Source organism: Microtus pennsylvanicus, chromosome 7, assembly GCF_037038515.1.
Source record: "Microtus pennsylvanicus isolate mMicPen1 chromosome 7, mMicPen1.hap1, whole genome shotgun sequence".
Taxonomy (NCBI): Eukaryota; Metazoa; Chordata; class Mammalia; order Rodentia; family Cricetidae; genus Microtus; species Microtus pennsylvanicus.
Window position 1 is genome coordinate 78,068,605 of NC_134585.1, and position 23,220 is coordinate 78,091,824.

The window sequence follows — 23,220 nt, forward strand, 5'->3', positions numbered from 1 at the left end:
CATAGGGTGCTCTTTCTCCTCTCTCTATCTGTCTCTGTCTGTCTCCATCTGTCTCTGTCTCTGTCTCTGTCTCTCTCTCTCTGTCTCTCTCTCTCTCTCTCTCTCTCTCTCTCTCTGTTTCTCTCTCCTAAGGTATACATCCCATACCTTGAGTTCTAGAGAACCCTCCAAGTTAACAATGGATCCAAACTATCTCAGAAGGGGATGAAGAGGATAATGGGTGATGAAAATAACTAGAATTCATTTTACACATGCATGACATTGTCAAAAATAGCTAACTATAGCAACAGAGAAAAAGTATTGTAAGCTCATTGTAAAAAGGGGTTACTTTGGCAGCTAAGAATAAATTAATTCATCTTGTTATTCTTGTACTTTTTTTACTCAATTTTCTTCTTAGGAACAGGAACGACTGCTCAAGGAAGGGATGAAAGAAGAGAGTAGAAGGCTTCAGAATGAGATTCAGGTTATGGAAAAGAGAAACAAAGAAAAAGGTATTTTTGCCTACATGTTGTTATATTCTATGAATTAAAAAACAGAGTTTTCTCCTGTACACGCTTTCCAGGACACAAATTTAAGAGCAACTCCAAGGCATCAGATGATTATCACTAATGAACGTCTACTCTTGATGCTTGCATATATATTTTGCCTTCAAGTTTATAAAGATGAAGCCTAAGTAGGAAGAAAACATGTTAGCCCCTAGCCACACAGTACTGGCTAATACAACCTTAACAGAATCCTTTGTGAAAAGTCCATCATAAATAGAGGTGCACTTTCAATTATATAATCAAGATGCTATTTAAAATAGGGAGATCCCTGGATAATCTGCATTACTTCCTTATTGTCACCATGCTTCTAGATGTCTTCAATCCAGAGCACTTGTTCAGAGTTTACCTGTACCTTGGTATGCACCTGGAGTGTTATGGATTATAGAATGAATCAGATGTGACTGAAAAATATCTTTGGGTGCAGTTCGGGATCTAACCTGTTTTGTGACCAATGATCATGAGAAGAAAGTACCCAAGTTAGGAAAGTAGTCTAACTTTGGTGTGTAGACTGTATAAGTTCTTAGCTGGGTCAAGACAACATGGTATGTAGCCAGTGATCTGCATCCCAGGCACTGTCAGAAGAATGTTCACATCTGTGAATCACTAAAATTTTTAGTCATCGAGGTTTAGCATCTGATGTCTATATAAAAGACATCAGATGGTTAACTATCTTTGATTAACTACCACAGCTTTTCCTTCTCTTACACAATCATTCTACTACAGTGGTCTCAAACACACAGACACACTAGTGTTTATATAGCAAATGTGTTCTACAGTTTATAAAACTATTCATGAGTAAGGATTAAATGCAGTCAAGAAAAATGGGATTTTTTTCCAGTGAAAAATGAAGGTGACAGAATTCTTCTGTCTAGCAGCAACAATAGCGAAAAGAAGAAGCTGTCACAGAAATGCTACATTAATTTTCTCATTCATTTTCCTTCTCAACCACACATGAAGAAGCTGAATATGCCCAAGCTACCATAAAAATGTTGGAGGATATGCACAAGATGGAACAGTATGTAACGGCTGAGAAAGGAGAGAGTCATCAGGAACACATGAAACAATTCACTAAGAAAAAGAAAGAGGATCTTGGATGTCAGGTATTCTATCCCACAATATCCACAAAGTAGGTAGAAAACACATAAAAATTACAAAAATGTGCTTACTTCATGTTTGGGAGGTGGACTGGTTTGATGTTTAATAATCTGTGCAGCATCTCAAATTGATAGAAGGGTGATTATTGCATTATATCATTGTCTTCTGGTTTCTACTTCTGTAATAAACACCAGGGCCAGAAACAGCTTGGAGAGAATGGGATTATTTCATTTTAAAACTTTTAGGTCACACTCCATTTTGAAGGGAAGTTAGGGCGGGACTTGAATTAGGAACCTGGAGGCAGGCAGCTCTGGGAAAATTGAATCAGCAGCACTTTCCACAATGGTTTAAATAGATTCATACTTATAATTGATGCCTTCATGTCTATGTTTAGAAATAGAGCTCATGCTATATTAGTTAAAGACTTTCACAGAATTTAGAATGTGTAGTGATATTTCATTTGTGTTTTAATAAATAAAGCTTGCCTAAAGATCCAAAAGTTAAACAGCCACAGGGGTCAGCCACAAAGAGCAGGCAATGGCAGCCCACACCCAGAATTCCAGTAGGCACACTAGTTTGTCACAGAAGCCGGGCAGTAGTGGTGCATACCTTTAATTCCAGAACAGGAGAGGAATATAAAATGGGAGGAGACAGGTCTCATCTCAGTTTCATTTTGAAGATTCCTGGAGGCACGATCACCATTTTGGACTGAGGTAGAGGTTAGAGTCAGTGGCTGGCTATTCTGCTTTTCTGATCTTCAGGTTGAACCCCAATATCTGTCTCTGGGTTTTTATTTTTCATGGTATAAGAATGTAATGGATACAGTTTACATTTGAGGCAATTAGGAACCTCATAGATCCAGAAGGCATTTAACAGAAATCCTGCTGCCTCATTCAATTCAGCAAGTCTAAAACACGGCCATAGGATTACTCATTCCAACAAAGGCTACTCTTCAAGAAAGAAAGAAATGGTTGCCTTTCAGTTCTCCAAGTTAGTGTCCACATCCTAGCCACCAGAAGCAGGTTCTCCAGAATTTCACCTCCAAACTTATTTTTAATGGCATAATTAAGTTATAAATCTTAAAATGAGACCACATTGGTTTCCTTTCTGGTGAGCACTTTGTCTAATTGACTTAAGTACTATAAAGAATCAGAGGGAAGAGACAAATGAAAGAGAAAATGAAATATCAATGAAATGACAAATGCCATGAGAAGCCTGAGTCAGCTGGCACTCAGAGATGAGCATTCACCCCCAAATCTTACCCACAGAGCACACTGCCGTGCCCACTTACCAAACATTTTGACATTTGGCACAAACATGGGACAAGAAAACATTGGTGTGGTTTTCATGTGCAGTTTGTAGCATCATGGTTTGATAGAGAGAGGCCTAGGAAACCAGTCCAGCTTCACGAGCAGGAAGCTCTGATGGACATGCATTGAGTGCCTTCAAGATGCAATATTGTACTGACAGCCTTTTCGATGTGACAGGTTGTCATGGCATCAGAAACCATGAAGGCCCCCATATGTCTGGTGGAAAATAAGAACAAGAAGCTGTCAGTGAATCGAAGAGCCATCGAGATTCTTAACAGTATTTCCCATCCTGTCGTGGTGGTTGGCATTGTGGGCATGTACCGCACAGGAAAATCATACCTGATGAACTGCCTGGCTGGACAGAACAGTGGTACGTGTTGTCTGGGACAACAGCCAATTGCTTGAACTCCTTACAGCTTTGGTTCTTACTGTGGTAGAGTCTCATGTAGAAATGCCAATCTAGCTGAAGAAGGAAAATAAACCTTAACGTTGAGTTAATTATAAGCACCCATTCCTTTTCCTTGTTTGACTTCTATCAATGAAATAACTCATGCCGCTCCTCAGGATCCAATTAATTTGTTTAACCTTCTCTCACTCGACAGTTGTAGATGTTTCTACTCTTCTTAGAAAAACGCTTTGCGTTCTGTGTGGAATGTGCCCATCACATTAAGGTGACTTTGATATCTAACATGGAAAAACCCTTCTGGGATCCACATTCCACCATGAGTACCCCATACCTCATTTACCAATTTTTTTTAAATTTATTTATTTATTAAGGATTTCTGCCTCCTCCCCACCACCGCCTCCCATTTCCCTTCCCCTCCCCCGATCAAGTCCCTCTCCCTCATCAGCTCAAAGAGCAATCAGGGTTCCCTGACCTGTGGGAAGTCCAAGGACCGCCCACCTCCATCCAGGTCTAGTAAGGTGAGCATCCAAACTGCTTAGGCTCCCACAAATCCAGTATGTGCAGTAGGATCAAAAACCCATTGCCATTGTTCTTGAGTTCTCAGTAGTCCTCATTGTCCGCTATATTCAACAAGTCTGGTTTTATCCCAGGCTTTTCCAGACCCAGGCCAGCTGGCCTTGGTGAGTTCCCAATAGAACATCCCCATTGTTTCAGTGTGTGGGTGCACCCCTCGCGGTCCTGAGTTCCTTGCTTGTGCTCTCTCTCCTTCTGCTCCTGATTTGGACCTTGAGATTTCTGTCCGGTGCTCCAATGTGGGTCTCTGTCTCTGTCTCTGTCTCCTTTCATCGCCTGATGAAGGTTAATATTCAGGAGGATGCCTATATGTTTGTCTTTGGATTCAAAGTAAAATTATCTTCTTTCAATTTCTTTTCCACTCCCCCATAACTTCTATATCTTTCAAGTCACCAGTCTTCTATTTTACTTAAAAATTTAATTTAAACATTTATTTACATATACATTTCTTTTTTGAGTCTGACTATTTCAGGTATAGCAGGCTGGCCTTAAATTCACTGTGTATCTGGAGATGATGTTAAATTGATCTTCCTGTCTCCACTCAGACTTTAAAGCCTATTTGTTCAGATCTTTTTTCATTAACACCCTTCTCTTCACTTAACCCAGATGATCCTCTTTCATTTCCATCGTGGACCCTTACTTGGCATTGTCCACATAACTGACTTCCTCTTGCTTCTTGAAATAGATGGTAAATGAAGTCAGATGCTTATGATGACACGGAGACAACATTTTATTTCCTGGGATGTTCTGCCATGTAGAAATAGAACAGTTCCTTAGCTCTCTGGTCTATCTTCTGATATGTATCTATATTCCACTCTTCCTTACAGGCTTCCCTCTGGGCTCCACAGTACAGTCTCAAACCAAGGGCATCTGGATGTGGTGTGTGCCCCACCCCACCAAGCCAAATCACACCCTCATCCTTCTAGACACCGAGGGCCTTGGGGACGTAGAAAAGGTGAGTCAGAAAGTGAGTGGTGGATGAAGCTACTCTTGATTTCTCTTTGTGTTTTAATAACCTCCTGAAATTTAACATATAGAATGTAACCTTCTGCCTAGAAACAAAGCTATAGAAGATGAGTTGAACTTGATTCTTTCAGCCACACTTCGAGGGAAAAAAAACCACCGAGTATTGTATACCATTAGATAAGGCATTTATATCTTTTCAAAGAAGGGAATAACTAGATTTCGTTGAACTAAAAGTCTTTTAGAGGCTCAGTGTTAGTCCTTTGGTACCAGCTCTGGAGACACTGGTGAGAACAGGAAAAGGCTCTGCCCTGATCCAGTTCTCCTCATCACGTGTATCTGGTGGTCTTAAACTGATGCTATTGATGCATCAATATTTAAAAAAAGATGGGCTCTCATAAGAGCAGACACATGGTGAGGGTTTATTGGCATAAATCCCTTTATGAAAACCTGTGCGAAAGGGGGCAGTAGGAGAGGAGTAAGGTAAATGGGCACATTCTCAAAACTTACTCAATTTCATGAATTTTTCATGTTATGTTTCAAAAAATTATGCCTCTGTCTTGAACTGGAACAATTCATAATTGTAAGTTTGCCATGGAGACATTTCTCATCACCTGCCTAACACCTGCAAGGTGTCAGTCATTCATCACCACTCATCAGAGCTTGCATGATAATTGCACTTTTGTTACCAGCTGCCCAGACCCGAATAATCACACAGAAGTTATATTAATTACCATACTGCTTTGCCAATGGCTTAGGTATATTCTTACCTTGCTCTTATATCTTAAAGTAACCTCATTTCTAATAATCTGTGTGTCACCATGTGTCAGGGTCCAGGACCAACATAAATTATTTCTTGCACCAGAGTGGAAGTGTGGGAATCAAAACACTATTCACATGAGAGTATCAGGAGGGAGTTCAGGGATCATTCAGATCCCGAAAATCTGAAACCACATCCTAAAAATCACTCATCTTTATTTTCTAAACAGCTTTCATATCAAGGTAAACTGAAGGGGGCAGGTAATACAAACTTCCTTAGCATTCTTTCCTAGGTAGTGGGGGAATGACTTGGGTCACGTCCTACCTATGTCTGTTTTGTCATGTCCTGAAAACTCCTCTTCCACAGGCGACCTAATTTATAATGAAAGGGGCAGAATGACATTAGCATATCCTGACCACTTGTCAGGTTTTTGTCCGGTTGTTTTATGTTAAAAGAGCTGTGTGGAAGGTACAAATTGTGCCTTGTAATTTGTTCAGATTCTCTGACCACCAGACAATGTGAAATATGGGCCTCCATAAGTCGGCCCCATAGACATGAGGCTGTGGCTTACCAGAAAGGTTCCTGGCGCCTTTCTTCTTTAGCAGATACATGGCATCTCTCTTACTCCACCTACTCTCTTTCTCTATCTCTTGCAGCCTGGCTAATTTCTGCCCTGCCATAGGCCAAGGCAGCTTCTTTATTAACCAATGATAATAAAACATATTCATAGCATACAGAGGAGAATCCCATATCATCTCCTCCTTTTTGTCTAAATAAAAGGAAAGTTTTAACTTTAACGCAGTAAAATTACATATAACAAAACAGGTATAAAGCCAAAATTATACTTATAATATTTCTTTGTGAGGCTAAAGTTTCATATATAATTTATCTTTTATCATAACTAAGGAAAACTATAACTATCTGTCTTCAACTCCATCAAAGACTCCAAAAGGATATAATATTACCTAAGTAAACAGGAAATGCATTGTAAGCCACTTCCAAAACTCTAGAATTGTCAGAGACATCTTGCTACCTGGACAGTCACCCAAAGTTCCTCTATAACGTTGGGGGAGACATCTTCAGCCTACAGGCCCATAGTATCAATCAAAGTTTTCCATGAAGTTGAAAATTTAAAAGACTGTTTCACCTAAAAACTGGTAGTTTGTCAAGCACTTTCTTTTGTGTCTTGTAGAATGTCTGGCAGGCTCTTTCATGAAGTAGGAACCCTGTAGGGATGTCTCACATTCAATTTAGTGTATAAAGGTCTTATAATCCTTGTGTATTATTAATAAAAACTTCAAGTTTGTTGAATTTATCTTCTAAATTTACAATTTAAAATTACTTTCAATTTTTGTTCATGGAGTATATGGATGGCATGAAACATCTAATTGACATAGATAACTCCTGTTGATTTTAATTGGATAAAAGTAGAGGTCTCAATGGTGTCAAGTGTATGGTACAAAACTCAAATGTATTCTGAATGAATAAGTGTGAATACCTTCCATTGAACATCTAATTTTACGACACATACCATGTTGGATTTTTCTATGGATAATATATTACTCCATCTTATTGTTTATGAAACAAAGAGAGAAAGGAAGGAAGGAAGGAAGGAAGGAAGGAAGGAAGGAAGGAAGGAAGGAAACACTGGAAAGAAACACATCATTCAAATTCTTTTATCAAGAAAATGTGATCAAAAAAAATTCCCAATGCAATAGTTAAAGCTGAAATGTATGATGGTGTCCTTAGAGCTCGTTCCTCTGCAGAGCTAATAAATGAAAGCTCAAGAATACAAAGATCAGATGAGCTTTAAATGAGAGTTAAGAAAAGAGTTAGATCCAAAGACTGTTACTCATGTGCCTTCTAGGGTGATCCTACAAATGATGCCTGGATCTTCGCCCTGGCTGTCCTTCTGAGTAGCACTTTTGTCTACAACAGCATGAGCACCATCAACAATGATGCCCTGGAGAAGTTGCAGTATCCTTTAAAGAGCTAATGTACTATCTTCTATTGAAGAACTTTTAAGAATGAGATTCAGATGTGAATGGGTTGCTATTGGAGGGTCAGATACTATAGAAAATAAAGCAAAAATGTTTATACTTACTTTTTAAATGAAGGAATTGTGGGGATTGTGATTTTGGATGCCCTTTCCTTAGTTGAATTCTAGTTATGTGACAAAGCTCACAGAGCTCATTAGAGCAAAGTCCTCTCCACGATCTAATGCTATAGAAGATGCTGGAGAGTTTGTGAGTTTCTTTCCGGACTTTATCTGGACTGTACGGGACTTCACCCTGGAGCTGAAGTTGGATGGTCACTGCATCACAGAAGATGACTACCTGGAGAAAGCTTTGAAGCTAATTCCAGGTATCAGAGCTTGAACAGGGTATCTTAGTATGGGGTAGGACCCATTGAACAATACCCATGATTTACGTAGTAACTGGCATTACTACTAGCACCTTCTACTCTAGGTGTGCTAGCACACTCCTGTGATCTCACATTCAGCAGGTGAAAGAAGAAGAATCATCTGTGAATTCATAGAGTGAATCCTAGGTCAGCCTAGACTGGAATATTTAAATCCTTGTTTAAAAACCAAAACCAAACCAAGAAAAAAGAAACCAAAAATCTTTTAAAAAGCTGTGACATTTTTTTTAAATCCATCAGATATGTCCATATAACTATCTGTTTTTTTCCTCTTCCTCAGGGCAGAATCCCCAAATCCAGACATCCAACTGGTCCAGGGAATGCATCAGACAATTTTTTCCCAGGCGGAAATGTTTTGTCTTTGACTGGCCAGTGAGCGACCCACAGCTCTTAGCCAAGATTGAGAGCATACCAGAAAGTCAATTGAATCCTAAATTCCAGAAGCAATCGAAGGCTTTCTGTTCTTATATCTTCACCCATGCAAGTACCAAGAAACTCAGAGAGGGAGTCCTGGTCACTGGGAATCGTGAGTCACTTTTGAAAGGCTTATGTCTTCTCGGGGTCACTCCAGAGTGAAGTCTGGATTCTTTGGTAGGATTATCAACCCAGTCAATTTAGCAAATTGTCTCAAGATAATAGACAAAAGAAGGTAGAGCTGAGCTCAGTTGTGCAAAATGTGCTTACAGTGGTCAAGGCCCTGGCTCAATTACCAGAATCAGAAAAAAAATAACGAGTGGGTCAATTATTTAAAACAACAAATAGATATAAAATAGGGATGTAGACATAGTTCAATGGAAGGATTCTTAACCAGCATGCAGTAAGTATATCAGTACTATAATGCCAGAATCACAAAACATAATAATTAATAAATAGGTAAATTAATAAATATTAAGCTAAGCTGTGGATGTAGCTCAGTGGAAGAATGTTGACGTAGTAGCCTGCATATAGGATCATAGGTTCAATGCCCAGCTTCACAGTCCATTAGCCAACCAACAAAAGAGTTTAGTTGATTACATGTGTCAGGAGAAGAAACAGCATACCTTGAATGCTGTGCACAGCTAATGAATGACTGTGAAACAAATCTGAACTTAATCGTCTTTACAGAGCTGACTTTGTAGACATGAGACCTCTGCAATAGACCACGCTAAGTTGGATCCGTGTTTCATTAACCTCTGTCTACTGCCCTGAAACTCCCGACCTTTCAGACTAAAGGCTCTACATTTTTATTTGAAAATGGGGCTCACAGATTAAAGATTTTTTTCTGTGTAATAAGACACTCCATTTGTTTCTATGGGAAAGTATTCTAAGAAAGCATTAATCATAGTGCTTTAATCATTTTAATTTTGTTGTATGGTGAAGGACAATGAAACCAAATAAAGAAGAAATACAATTCAAACTTTTACATGAAAATGATTTAATAGAAGCAGGATGAAGATGGGGACAAGGAGGAAAATAAACGGAACAAAAGAAAACTTTTTGTTTAGCATAATGGGGCTTTGAGGATCTTGTAAAATAGGGAGTGAAAACTTTCTAGTGTGCCCTAAATATCACATCTCCTTAGGACTGGGGACTCTAGTGGAGACATATGTGGATGCCATCAGCAGCGGGACAGTTCCTTGCTTGGAGAATGCAGTAAAAACACTGGCCGAGCATGAGAACTCCATAGCTGTGCAGAGGGCAGTTGACCACTACAGCGAGCAGATGGCCCAGCGAGTGAGGCTTCCAACAGACACGCTCCAGGAGCTGCTGGATGTGCATGCAGCCTGTGAGAAGGAAGCCATCACTGTCTTCATGGAGCACTCCTTCTTGGATGACCAGTGGGAGTTCCAGAAGAAGCTTGTGGTGACATGCCTTAGCATTTGTCCTAACTGGTGCCTGTCCTTCTGCCATAAGGCTCTATGCTTTGATCCTATGCTCCATCTTTCCTATCATGCAGGAGACAGGGTTCTTATGGGTAACAGAGTTCTTTAGCACAACTCTATCCTTTTCTCTATTAGATGTTTTTAGTTTTTAATAGTTCTTTAAAAAATTAAAACAAATATGTGTAAGGGTGTTTTGCCTATTGCACACCTATGTATTAAATGTATGCAACGTTCATGAAGTCTAGAATGGTACATTGGATCTCCTGTATCTGTATTAAAAACGGTTTGCGCTCTCATGAAGATGCTAGGAATTGAAACTTGGTCCTTTAGAGAAACATTGTTCTTGACTGCTGTGCCATCTCTTTAGTCCAACTTCATTTTTATTGCTATAAAATAGGTTGTTTGTGCTTAGTGTCTTTAAAAGTATATTTATATGGCACAGTTCTTCAAGTCAGGTGCAGCATGGGGTATATGCGTCTCTGCTCAGTATATCCCAATCTTAAATTCAGGTGTCAAGTAGTCTTAGCCCATGTCTAGAGGCTCTGAAAACCCCTTCTGTCTTTGGTGTGTCAGTGGGGCATCTGTCCTTTCCTCACTTCTCATCTCTGTGTTTTCTTGTCTATAATCAATGGTAGAAAAGTGATTTTGACAGGTTCCTATGGTCAAGTAAACATTTCTTTTTTTCACCTTTGACAAAGTTTAAATATTAAAAATATGTTAAATGCTTCCTAAGCAGTTTATCAGACAATAATGTGATATTTGTCAATCAGAGCTGACCAACAGTTATTTCTCTTTAAAGTATCTCTGTAAATTAACAAGTTCATGTATAATTCAGGGAGTTGACATACAAGCTTTTTAGGTTATGGCTGCACTTTTTGGTCAGTAAATTTAATTTCTTGAAGTTGGGCTGTGCTGTATAAAGATGCAGTCACAGGATTAATGTCCATCTTATTCTGGGACAATGAAGGATGTAGATGTCAAGTTAGGAAACTCTTGGGGAAGTAGCATCATTCTGATAACCAGAGATGCTCTCATGATGTTTTTCTTTTACTCTGTCTTTGACCATTCAGAACATGACAAACACCATTCATAAGTGAGAACAGCAGCATGGTTATAACTTAAAAGGATAAATATTAAACCTTGAGTTCTTTTAACTTCATACTCCTCACCCTCGTTAAAGGAACTCTTGAAGCACTCACTGCTCAGTTCAGAATGAACCTATCCAGAACTGACAGGTGGATTTGTTGTGCAGATATTTTTGCCCACACCAAAGCACATTCTCTGAGGAAGCTGTATCCCCTCCTGGTTCAACTTTGTGTAACCTTGTTTTATCAGAATTTTATTATTTGTAAAACTGGGATTATAAGAGCATTGTGTATGCTAGGCAAGTAGTACACCAATAGATGTACAATAGTGTACCAATAGATGCCTTTCCTGATCCATTATCATTCTTATTTACATTGTTGATGCATAGACACTCTTTATCCCAGCCCACAAAGAACAGAGATGCTACGCCTATTCACCTCACTTTTATAGCTTTTGAGCTTGAGGCTAAGAAAATTAGGAAGGTTTCTAGAAGTCACTCAGAGTTCACAAAATCAGGGCTAAAGATCTTCCTCCTGTCGTTGTCTATTCTGGGGCTGTCACATGCTTCATCCAAGACTATCACAGTGACACTTTCCTTCTAACAGTTTCTTTCTTCTGCCTTCCCTACTCATGTGCAGGCTACCATAGAGAAAAGGAAGGAGGCATTCATGCTGCAGAATGAAGCAGCATCTCTCAGTTACTGCCAGGCCGAACTGGAGAGGCTTTCAGAGTCACTGACGGAGAACATCTCGTGTGGATCTTTTTCTGTTCCTGGTGGGCACAGCCTCTACTTAGAAGTCAGGAAAAAGGTTGAGCAGACCTACAAACAAGTGCCTAGGAAGGGAGTGAAGGTGAGGAAAGAGGGTGGGGAGGGTGGGTATGGTCCTACAGCCGGGGCACAGCTAGAGCAGTAACTGCTGCTCCCGGAATCTAATCATCTTCTCTGGAGAGAAATTAGAGTTTTGTATCTTGGAAATTCTAGTCTTTACATCCACAAAATACTGTGTAATACTAAATAACTAATAAATATTCATTTCCTCAGAACATATTTATAGCATAAATCCAAATGAAAGAGAACATTAATTTACTTAATAATTTACTTAATTTTGATGAGATCATATATGTTATTACAGAAAGAACTTTCATTCTCAGGAAGCTTATGATTTTAGCTAACATGGACAAACAGAGCTTGCTTATTAATTAGGAACTAGTTATTAAAGGTAAAGAGGTGGTGGTAGAAGTGGAGATGATGGTGGTGGTGCTGGCAGTGATGCTGATACTACAATGTTGAGTTCTCATTTCCTAAATTAATTTAGTATTATTTTTCTTGGGAAAATCAGTTTATTGCAAATGAAAGAATGAATCAGTTTCTAACAGTATCTCCACTGTACAGCTGAGGGTGTGGTGAACAGAGAAACTCTCACAGATTTGCAAAAGAAGCAAGACAACTTCATTCAGAGCGAAGCAATCATACAGATAAGAGAGGAGTACACTGTTCAGATTGACAGAGGTCATATAAGTGAAGGTATTTAAATGATCCAAGTTCCATCTGGGGTCACTCTGAATAGTTCTGAAGGCAGAGGCAGTTACTGTGGTCATACTTTGAGATGTTCTGTACACTGAAGGATAGATTAGGCCATACGTTCAATTTCCCTAATGCATATGCCTGTTCTCACAGATAGTGCATCTGATTTTAATTATGTGAATGCTCAGTAGTGCATGGGCCTGATAGCCCTGTGCATGCACTGAAAGCTACCGGAGATCAGATCTATTCTATAGGATGCATTGGCAATATACTTGAATCTAATCTGCCAAGGCTTGATTGATTTAGGGGTGGATACTCATACTATTGTTCATAGGGAAGTGTATGTGTAGCCCATGCTGGAATGCTGGAGGGACTGAGGGATTAGGTGAATTGTTTGGAGAGGGATATGTGTGCATAGGACACACAGGTAAAGAAATAAGCTTTCAGAGTGCATTATTATGAGGCAGGGAAAGTTGTAAACCAAATAAGGTCTAAGATTATTAATATATTCCCTAACCTTGCCTGCCTCATACGTTTTTGTGGGATTGTGTAGGTTTTTCATATGCTTTACTCTTTTGACTCTTTGCTCCTTTGGGGGTCTGTCACCAAGCTCCAAGTAAATACACAGAGGCTTATTATTATTTATAAATTTTCAGCCTTAGCTTGGCTTATTTCTTGCCAAATTTTCTTAAATTATCCCATCTACCTTCTATCTCTGAGTCTATTTCTTTTCTTCTGTATATATGACTTTCACACTTACTCCATGGCTGGCTGTGTGGCTGGCCTCTAGTATCCTCTTCTCCTGTTCTCTTGCACCCTGATCCTCTTTTCTTTCTTTTCCTCCCTTAAATTATTATCTCTGCCTGTCAGCCCTGTCTTTCTTTTCTCCTCCTTTGCTATTGGCTGTTCAGCTTCTTATTAGACAAACCACATGTTAGACAGGCAAAGTAACACAACTTCACAGAGTTAAGTAAATGTAACATAAAAGAAGACAACACATTTTTGCATCATCAGACAAATGTTCCACAGTGTAAACAAATGTAAAACATCTTAAAATATTCTACAGGAGAACTGCACACAATTCTGGTTGGGGCTTGTACCTGGACTGGCTAGTGGGTGACATTTCTGGGGGAAAAGGCTGGAGAGCTAGCAGGGGGCTGTTACAGAGGGCTTCTTAATCTCAAAAAAGAGCATAGACTTTTTACAACCACAGAATTAAGGGATTCGTGGGAATTAAAACAGAACTCAAATATTGCAGTCAGGTTAATAATCTAATTGAATAATAACTCTTTCATCACAAGAATACATCTTGCCACTTAACATTTTCTCTCTGTTGGTACCCAGGCAAATGAGGTGTTCCAGAACTTCCTGAAGTCACAGATAACTATAGAAGATTCCATCTTGCAATCAGATAAAGCCCTCACTGATGGGCAGAAAGCTGTGGCAGGTACAGAGATGGGCTCAGCCCTCAAAGAGTTCCTATAAAGCCCTCTGATATCCCATACACACAAACAAGGATATCTCTCCTGTATCTTCTTCTCTATCTGAAGCCATAATTGGGACTGGTGCTGCATGGCTAACCTGTCAGTACATTTCCATCATGTATGAAATCAGTGCCTACTGATGGGAAGATGCAGAGAGTTCCTATGGGGAAATCAGCTTGGTCTTTGACATCAGGAGGGTAGTTTTCAATTCTAATTATCCTTTCTTCCCTCTGCAAAACCCTTGTATGACAGCTGAGCAGGCCAAGAAGGAGGCAGCTGAGAAGGAACTGGAGCTAATGAGGCAGCAACAGACAGAGCAAGAGCAAGCAAAGGAGGCTCAAATGAGAACTTTGTCAGAAAACATGGCCCAGCTGCAGAAGAAGATGGAAAGTGAAAGGGAGAACCTACTGAGAGAGCAGGAGAGGATACTGGATCACAAGATCAAGGTGAGGATAGATGGGGATGGAAGTACCTGATTGACCATGGCACCTCAGGAAGGAAAAGTGTGTCATGGAAACCATGATCCCAGAGAGAATCTCCAAGGGCACATGATCATGAAAAGCTCAAATCCATCTAGATCCTGGTGAAGCTCTAAATTCTAAAAATGCATCACTTTCTGTAGCATTAGAAATCTGAAGAGTGATAAGAAAAATAAATCCACAGGACATTTTCTTGTATGTTTTAGAATAGTTTCATTTTAATCCAAATGACACCACCATTCCTAAGAATTCTTGCAGAACTGTCCAGGATACCTGTCTGAAATTATCAGATTAGTCAGCATAAGAACCTGAAGCTCTGAGCCCAGCAGTTTCTGTTTCCAGATCTGGTTGGTATATTCTACAGAACTAAAGTTTCAGTCTTCCTTCCCACCCAGAGCTTGACAGCTCTGCTTTCAGGGCAGTGGTTAGTTACCATCTTGTGTTACACAGATGGGGTCAGCTTAGCTCAATGAAGCTGAGACTGAATGAGAGTTAAAGTCACAGACCTCCAAAATGGCACTGTGCTTTACCCCATAGTTCTCAGAGCTGTCCTAGCACCAAGTCTCCTTCATCCCAGAAAGAGAATTGTAAGCAAATATCAGCCATAGCTACTCTCACTCTTTGGTTCCAAAACTGTGAGGTGTTAGGCAAACGTGTCAAATACTATTTTTTATAAATGGAGGAAACATGTACACATATGCTCAGCTGCTGATGTTGTTAATTATGAAATATTTATTAGTAGTGTATATTTTAAAAATGGACTCTCTTTTGTAGGCTCTAAAAGAACTAATTCTTGATGGAGTTGAGGAGAAATATGATGATTTAAGAAGAGAAATAAAGCTAAAAGAAGAAGAGATTGAAGACATTAAACACAGCTCCATTCAAAATATCCTTGATATTGCTAGCAATATATTAACTGAATCACTTCCCGTGTTATGTAATATAGGGATGCAGATTCTCGGCTCCTATGTCCTAGGTTAAGGTTTCCTATGAAGTATGGCATGAAGGCCTCTTATGTGGTAGTAAAAGTATTTTTTATTATTGATTTTTATTGAACTCTACATTTTTCTCTGCTCCCCTCCCTGCCTATCCCCGCCCCACTTCAACCCTATACACACGTTTTTAGTGTGTGTCATAATGAGTTTATTCAGCAGATATTTCAAAGTAAATAATTACCAAAGAAGATCAGAAGCTGACAGCTTTTCCACCAAAAAGTAGAAACTCAACTGCAATTTTGTTGGGTAAATAGAAATCATTCATGAAAAAGATGTAGTTAAGGCACGAAGGAAAATAGTCTATCTATAAATTCTCACCAACATGACTGCCCAACCAGGAGCTGAACAAGTACAATAAACTTGCCAAAGTAGACAGGAAAAAAACCCAAGCACTCTACCCTATGCAAAGAGCTACATATAACTAAAAAATATTGAGAGCAAGACAAATACTCTTCTTCAGAAAAGAGCATGCCAATTGCTTATCCAATATCAAATGGCTAACACTGGAAATATACACACAAATAACACTGTACAGACTGAACAGCTTGTATTTAAGAATATACATGTATATACATATATGCATGCAATAACAATTAATGAAAAGAGAGGCCATGAATTTGAAAGAGAGGAAGAAGAAGTATATTGGGAGGGGTGGGAGGGAGGAAAGTAAAGGGAGAAATGTTGTAATTTCAAATTAAGTAATTACTTTTAATGTAATTTCTATAATATTAATTTCAAAAATTAAAAAGGTCAAAGAAGTAAATATTTGCAATGCCTGTTTCAATCCTGTGCATTATTTATTATTAACCTTTGTGAGAAGAGACTATCAACTACATTTTTAATAGGCATAAATATGAGGAAAATACATGTTTTGATGAAATAAAATCAACAAAATATAATTAAGAGGTTCACATTTTACTTGTATTTTGAGCAAGAAAGAAGCATGTTGGCACAGCATGAGTTAGGGCTTTATGGAATTGACAGACTCTCATGTTAGGTGGAAAGGAGGGACATATTGAAATTATACTTCAAAACTTAATATGCATATAGTTGTGACCTGTAAAATCCACATTCATGAGTTTCATAGGTCATTTCTCCAGGTGTAAATGACACATGCAGTGATAGATGGGTACTTTAGTTAGGATTTCTATTGCTGCGATGAAGCACCGTGAACAAAAAGCAAGGTGGGAAGAAAAGGGCTAATTGATTGACCCTTCTATACTGCTGTTCATCATTGAAGGAAGTCAGGACACCAGTTCAAACAGGGCAGGGACCTGGAGGCAGGAGCTGATGCAAAAGTCATGAAGAGATGCTGCTTTACCACCTTGCCGCTCATGGCTTACTCAGATTGCTTTCTTACAGAACCTAGGGCCACAGGATAGCACCACCTTCAGTGGGCTGAGCCCTCCCCTGTTGATCACTAATTGGGAAAATGCCTTACAGCTGGATCTCATGGAGGCATTCCTCAATTGAGGCTGTTTTCTCTCATGACTCTAGCTTGCTTGCATCAAGTTGACACAAAATCAGCCAGTACAGAGATGTGTTACAGAATTATTGTCTTGTCAAGACTCTGGAACAAATTTAGTGCTCATCTGTTAGCTCTTGGTGATGAACATAAATGGAAAGCGATACTCTATATCTACCCAAGCTAAAGGGAACCGCTCTCTGTACTGATATGAGAAAGTCTTCAGGATTTACTATCATTGGAAAATGATACACACAGTTTGTAATTGCTGCACTGAGCTAAGAAAATAATGAGGATTTGAAATGTATCATTATCAGTGTATGGTAAAATGCAAAATAAATTAGTATTTACATCTACCACATGAGTGGAGATAGCTGAGGTAGGATAGAAGAGAACCACTAACATTGTTAGCTATTCTTTGAATTTCACATTTCTCATGAATTTATTACTAATTCACTCAAATACTTAAAAATGACAAACATTAAAATGCAAACAGATGTACAGAATGAGAGCATTCAGGACAATATGGATGTCTTGAATGTGACTCCAGACAGCTTGAGTCTGCCTGTAGGACACAGAAAGCCTGTGCCATGCCTCATTCTGTTTCAGGCCTATCAGTGGGAACTTGAAATTCTAATTACTATACTTTACAATATATGACACCCTGAATTATTGCTGTAGTGATCTTTAAATCCATGTCTACACCATATGTAAAGATGATGAATCACAAAAGACATTGTTTTCTTTTGTATCAACTCAACATGTTGAGGATCTTTTCAGAGACATAGTGGTCGAGACTGCTGCAGGAGGATAAAAGTCAAGTAATTTTCACTCTTGGAAGCTTTCTCTTGACTGTGAGCAACTGAATGCAGCTGCACACACACACACACACACACACACACACACACACACACACACACCTTGGAACAACCAAGCTTCTCCATCCCATGCCCTTAATTTGTGTTTGCTTTTCTTTAAAGTCTTTCATTTCCTGATTTCTAGAGACAAAGTGAGGTGGCCTGCCTCTGTGTTGCCATTGTGCCAGCTTGTCACAATTATAAAATTATCTACTTCTATGGCATTGAAAAGCAAAGCAATCTGTGTCAGTTTTTTTCCCTGATGTCTCTTGTTTTCAAGTATTGATCATATTCATCATCATGCCTGCACATGTGAATGTGGATGCATGCATGTGTGGTATGTGTGCGTGTGGATGCATGTGTATGGATGTGTGGGTGAGTGTGTGGGAGGAGGAGTCTGTGTGTGTGTATGTGTTGGTAGGGGTGACGGTGTGTGTGTGTGTGTTCCTATGACAAGTCGGGTGCGGGTGCCATGGAGTACTTTTGGAAGATAGAGGAAAACCGTGGGTTCCAGTCTGTATTTCACCTTAATTAAACAAGCTCCCATTTTGCTGTTGCATGTACCAGGTAGCTGATCTTTAATCCTCTGGGGATTTTTTTTTATTTTTATTTTTTTTAATTTATTTATTTATTAAAGATTTCTGCCTCTTTCCTGCCACCGCCTCCCATTTCCCTCCCCCTCCCCCGATCAAGTCCCCCTCCCTCATCAGCTCGAAGAGCAATCAGGGTTCCCTGACCTGTGGGAAGTCCAAGGACCACCCACCTCCATCCAGGTCTAGTAAGGTGAGCATCCAAACTGCCTAGGCTCCCACAAAGCCAGTACGTGCAGTAGGATGAAAAAAACCCTTTGCCATTGTTCTTGAGTTCTCAGTAGTCCTCATTGTCCACTATGTTCAGCAAGTCCGGTTTTATCCCATGCTTGGAGAGAAGCTAAATAAGAAGGTGAATCCAAAGACAAACATATAGGCATCCTCTTGAATATTAACCTTCATTAGGTGATGAAAGGAGACAGAGACAGAGACAGAGACCCACATTGGAGCACCGGACTGAAATCTCAAGATCCCAATCAGGAGCAGAAGGAGAGAGAGCACGAGCAAGGAACTCAGGACCGCAAGGGGTGCACCCACACACTGAGAAAATGGGGATGTTCTATCAGGAACCTATTAAGGCCAGCTGGCCTGGGTCTGAAAAAGCATGGGATAAAACCTCCAGGGATTTTTGTCTCTGTTTTGCATATCTGTTTGAACATGGAAATTACAGACAAGTGTTCCAGATCTGGGTTGACACAGGTTCTAAGAATCCAAACTCAGGTCTTCATGCTTGCAAATGTCAGGAAGGTGTAGTGAAATCACAAAACTAGACCACTCCAAGGATAGAAAAAATACTTTTTGGGCAAACTGCCAAGCTTCCTCAGAGATTAGAGAATGGCAGCTTGGTGAGGAAAGTCCTGTCAGTTTTACCTGGGCAGGTAGCATGAGAGGTGAGTAGGGTTCAGAACAACTGGGGCTTTAGTGTGAGAATTTGAACTCATACCTAATTTTGGGGATAATTAGAAAATAGATATACATTGCTGTTGGTGATGGAGAAAGGAAGTAGATGCTTTTCTCATAAACAGAAACTTGACTTAGAGCCATGATTCTTAACCTCTATGTCGCAACCTTTTTGAGGGTCAAACCACACTTTACTGGGGTCACCTAAGACCATCTGCATAGCAGATATTTACATTAAGATTCATAATAGTAGCAAAATTACTGTTATGAAGTAGCAACAAAACCAATTTTATGTTTGGCGGTCACCACAACATGTGGAACTGTTTTAAGGAGTTGCAGCATTAGGAAGGTTAAGAACTGCTGGCCTAGACAATACGGAGGAAAGCCTACTTTAGGTTTCTCTTTATCTCATTACAGTCCTTCTCTTCACCTGTAAGACCCTGACCTGTTTTGGATCTAGGTTTCCTCTTAGAAAGCTGTGAGTGGCACTACAGTTTTGGAGCCTGCTTTGTGACCTACCATTCCAGCCATTCATTGATAAGGATTGATAAGGGTGATGATAGGCCTCTGTCTACCCTCAGCTCTGAAGGGACATCACAGCGGATAGGTGGATGAGGGGTCTCTAATCCTTGTCCAAAGTAGGGGTTCAAGCCTGCATGTAATGGTAGGAGACTTGAGGAAATTCTACCAGAAGAGTTTGTTGTATTAACTGTCCCTTGGAAAAAACTGAAAAGACAGGAGCAGTCATGATTATCAAAAACATAGGTAAGAATGAGAAAAGAACTCATACTCAGAGATAGGCAGTGGTCGGGAGACCATAAACATTAATAGTCACATCAACCCAAAGGAGCACTTATTAGGCGAGGGGTCAAGAGTTTATTTGAATTTTCATAGATAGATCCATATCTCAACTCTTTGAAACTCAGCTGCTCTTGGTATGTTAAGGATTACCAAATGTGGACCCATCCCATGTTGGTCAAGGCCTTGTGGAGGCCCAAAAATGTGAGCCTATTCCACCTTTTCAGAGAGTTTTAGCTTGCTCAAAGTTGTTGACAACAACTGTGACTACAAACCCTGACCTAGGGTGTAGTTACTTGGTGTTTTGGAGATTAAGACAGCCTATAGAGGTGTATCCTCTCCACCACGAGACCAAACATCAGATAATTTAAGCATACTTCTGCTCCTTTTGAATTAGGAGGTTCGACCTAGGGAGTGGCTTCCTTCAGGATACTTAATCTAGGGTAGCTTCACTGTCTAAACAACAAAATGCTTTTCACATGAGTTAAGCACTCAAAGTATTGAAGCAAAATCTGTTTTAGTTGTTCTTTGTATCATGTTAAAGCAGTCTTTTGTCTTCTCCTCCCCTTTGGTATTGGGGAATAAAAGTATGAAAAGTTAAACACGGCTGAACTCAGAACTGAGAACTTTGTACGTATGAGACACTGAGTGGCCTTCCTGACACTATCCTATGCCTGTGACTTTTTTTTATCTGACAAATGACTGTTTAATTGAAATTATTTAATGCTACATCATGATTGCATTTCATTTAACAAAAATACATAAATGGACTCATCTATTAAACATTGGGATGTTAAAATGTAGGATAGAACACATGATATTATGCTCATATTTTATATTGAGTGCCAAATAATATCTGTATATTAAAAGGAATCCAGGCAACCTGGTGTTCTTTTAAAAAATAACAAGAATCATTCACTATATCCAAACAAAATGTCCTGTGACTTTTTTCTTGTTCCAGTGTAGGGGCATGAGGATTAGAGAAGTTAGATAGGAGGGACTGGAATAAGAAAATAACATTCTGTTGTTTAGACAGTGAAGGGAGCCGCCAGAGTCAGACATGCTCAATTTTTGCTGGTAAGCCACTGCCATGTGGTGATACACAGATTAATAGAAATGTATTAAATTAATTAAGAGTTAGCCAGTAAGAAGCTAGAGCTAATGAACCAAGCATTGTTTAAATTAATATAGTTTCTGTGTGGTTATTTCTATTCAGGGCAACTGGGACAAACAACCAGCCTCCTCCTACCACAGAGGGCCAATAGTAAATTGTAGAGTTTTGTAGGCAAGGGATTTTAGGCAGGAATGAGTGAGGGTGAAAGACCCTACAGACCCCCTCCTCAAAACCTGCAGCTAGCATGCTCCCGGGGGAACGTCCTGTTTGCTTTTGTAAGAACATCCATGTGCTTGAGAGAGCAGGATGTCTATGAGATAGGAAAAATGCAAGGCAGGATATCAATAAGATAGGACATCAACAAAGCAGGTTGACTGCAAAACAGGATATCTATAAGGTAGGAACAGGATGACTGTTGCCAGACATCCATGCTGAGAGAGGAAACCATTCATGCCCCCCCCCGCCTCATTCCCATAACCACACTTTTGCTTCTGTAAACTTGTTTCTTTTTTTTTTTTTGCTGACACCCTGCCTCATTCCGATAACCATGCTTTTGCTTCTGTAAACTTGCTTTTTGCTCTTCCCTATAAAAAGTCCACCCTCCAGTTGGCAGGCGCGCAAGACTTCCAAGAGATCTTGCCTCCCGCAGGTACCTGTGTCTACTCATAAACCTCTTGTGATTTGCATTTGTGCGGTCTCGGCCTGTTCCTTGGCATTGGGGAGGTCTCCTCCCGACAAAAGGTCCTCGACGAGGGTCTTTCAAGGGTAGTGACCTTGGGGAGGAGTGTAACAGGATTGAGAGGAGGGCAAGAATCAGGTGAGATACCAGGATTTCCTAAGCAGATGATGTGGAAAAGTTGAAGCTTAAAGGGGGAAAAACAGAGGCCTTTGTGTGGATCTTTGAATTGATGAGTTAGGAGGACGCACAGAAAGAGGTCAAAAGTGAGTTTAGAGGCCTCCTGTGACAATGAGGAAGCTGTTTCTAGGACACGAATACAAAGTTGCTGTCACCTAACTGCTATATGAAGCTGTTTAGAGATACATGACAGGACCTTTCACCTATTCAAAACCACATGTCCATTCACCATTTTTCAGTGGTTATAAAAAAATAAGGGTTAGTCATGATTTCAGTGGTGTAAAAGATAAATGTCCTTGCACAAAGCACAAGGAAGTAGCAGAGAAAGGAGGGTGTTGTTACAGGTCTCAGGGTGCTTGGTTCCTGCTACTTCCAGGCATTGTGTTTAAAATGAGCGTGTACAACAGTTTTCCAGCTAAGAAAAAAACTCCCTTTTTGGTTTCCAACTTTCAGCTTTTCTGAGCCAACCTGGACAAAATAGAATTGTTTCAGGCCTTTACATTAAATATACAAACACTAATGCAAGCTGAAGAGAGAAAGGGGTTTGTGCATTTTTTTATATCTGCCATTATAGATAAGAAAAAGGGAGGGGTGGCTTTAGATAATAAGGGCTAGAAATCCCTGCAGGTCAACTAAAGGTTGCTGGAAATGTAAAGCCCTTCATCTGTTGCTCCTGCATCCAGAAAGTGAAAGAGTGGACTCACTTCTGGAAAATCTGCTTTTTTCTTGTTAGATCAAAACAGGAACTTGCTTTGAAAAATGAAATTCCATTGCTTATTTCATAAGGAGCATCCAAGGAGAACTAGCATACACTACACTTACTCCATGTTGAGAAGAATGTTTCATAATATACTACACTAACACTATACTAAATACGAAACCATTGATAGGATGAGGTCTGGGCATTGATATTTGATGTCATGACACCTATAAGCATGTGAAAGGGCTTGATTCCTGGGACATTCATTACTCCAATTGTGAGGGAAGTGTACTTACTAGTTAGGGAAAAGGAAGGGCTGAGTGAGAGAAGGAGAATGTAGGATAGAATGTCAGAAGATGAATGAGAGAGCACAGAACTGCTCACACCTAATGAACAGCAAAGGTCTCAAATGAACCATGCAAGTGGTGGAGAAGAT

General features: G+C 39.7%; 1 protein-coding gene across 5 annotated transcripts in view; it reads left to right on the forward strand.

Moving 5' to 3' along the window:
- Nucleotides 1-16,248, forward strand: part of LOC142854845 (guanylate-binding protein 3-like) — a 28,540-nt gene extending 12,292 nt beyond the window's left edge. For 4 of the 5 annotated variants that reach the window (XM_075981192.1, XM_075981193.1, XM_075981194.1 and 1 more), the window contains 12 exons: nt 398-491; nt 1,503-1,645; nt 3,128-3,320; nt 4,757-4,884; nt 7,520-7,629; nt 7,820-8,016; nt 8,354-8,599; nt 9,635-9,915; nt 11,660-11,872; nt 13,891-13,993; nt 14,283-14,476; nt 15,284-16,248. In XM_075981192.1, the coding sequence (XP_075837307.1) occupies nt 398-491; nt 1,503-1,645; nt 3,128-3,320; nt 4,757-4,884; nt 7,520-7,629; nt 7,820-8,016; nt 8,354-8,599; nt 9,635-9,915; nt 11,660-11,872; nt 13,891-13,993; nt 14,283-14,476; nt 15,284-15,490 (2,109 nt within the window). In that variant the 3' untranslated portion in view covers nt 15,491-16,248. The remainder of the gene's footprint in view (nt 1-397; nt 492-1,502; nt 1,646-3,127; nt 3,321-4,756; nt 4,885-7,519; nt 7,630-7,819; nt 8,017-8,353; nt 8,600-9,634; nt 9,916-11,659; nt 11,873-13,890; nt 13,994-14,282; nt 14,477-15,283) is intronic. The other variant, XM_075981195.1, reaches the window with a different exon arrangement.
- Nucleotides 16,249-23,220: the final 6,972 nt, after the last annotated feature.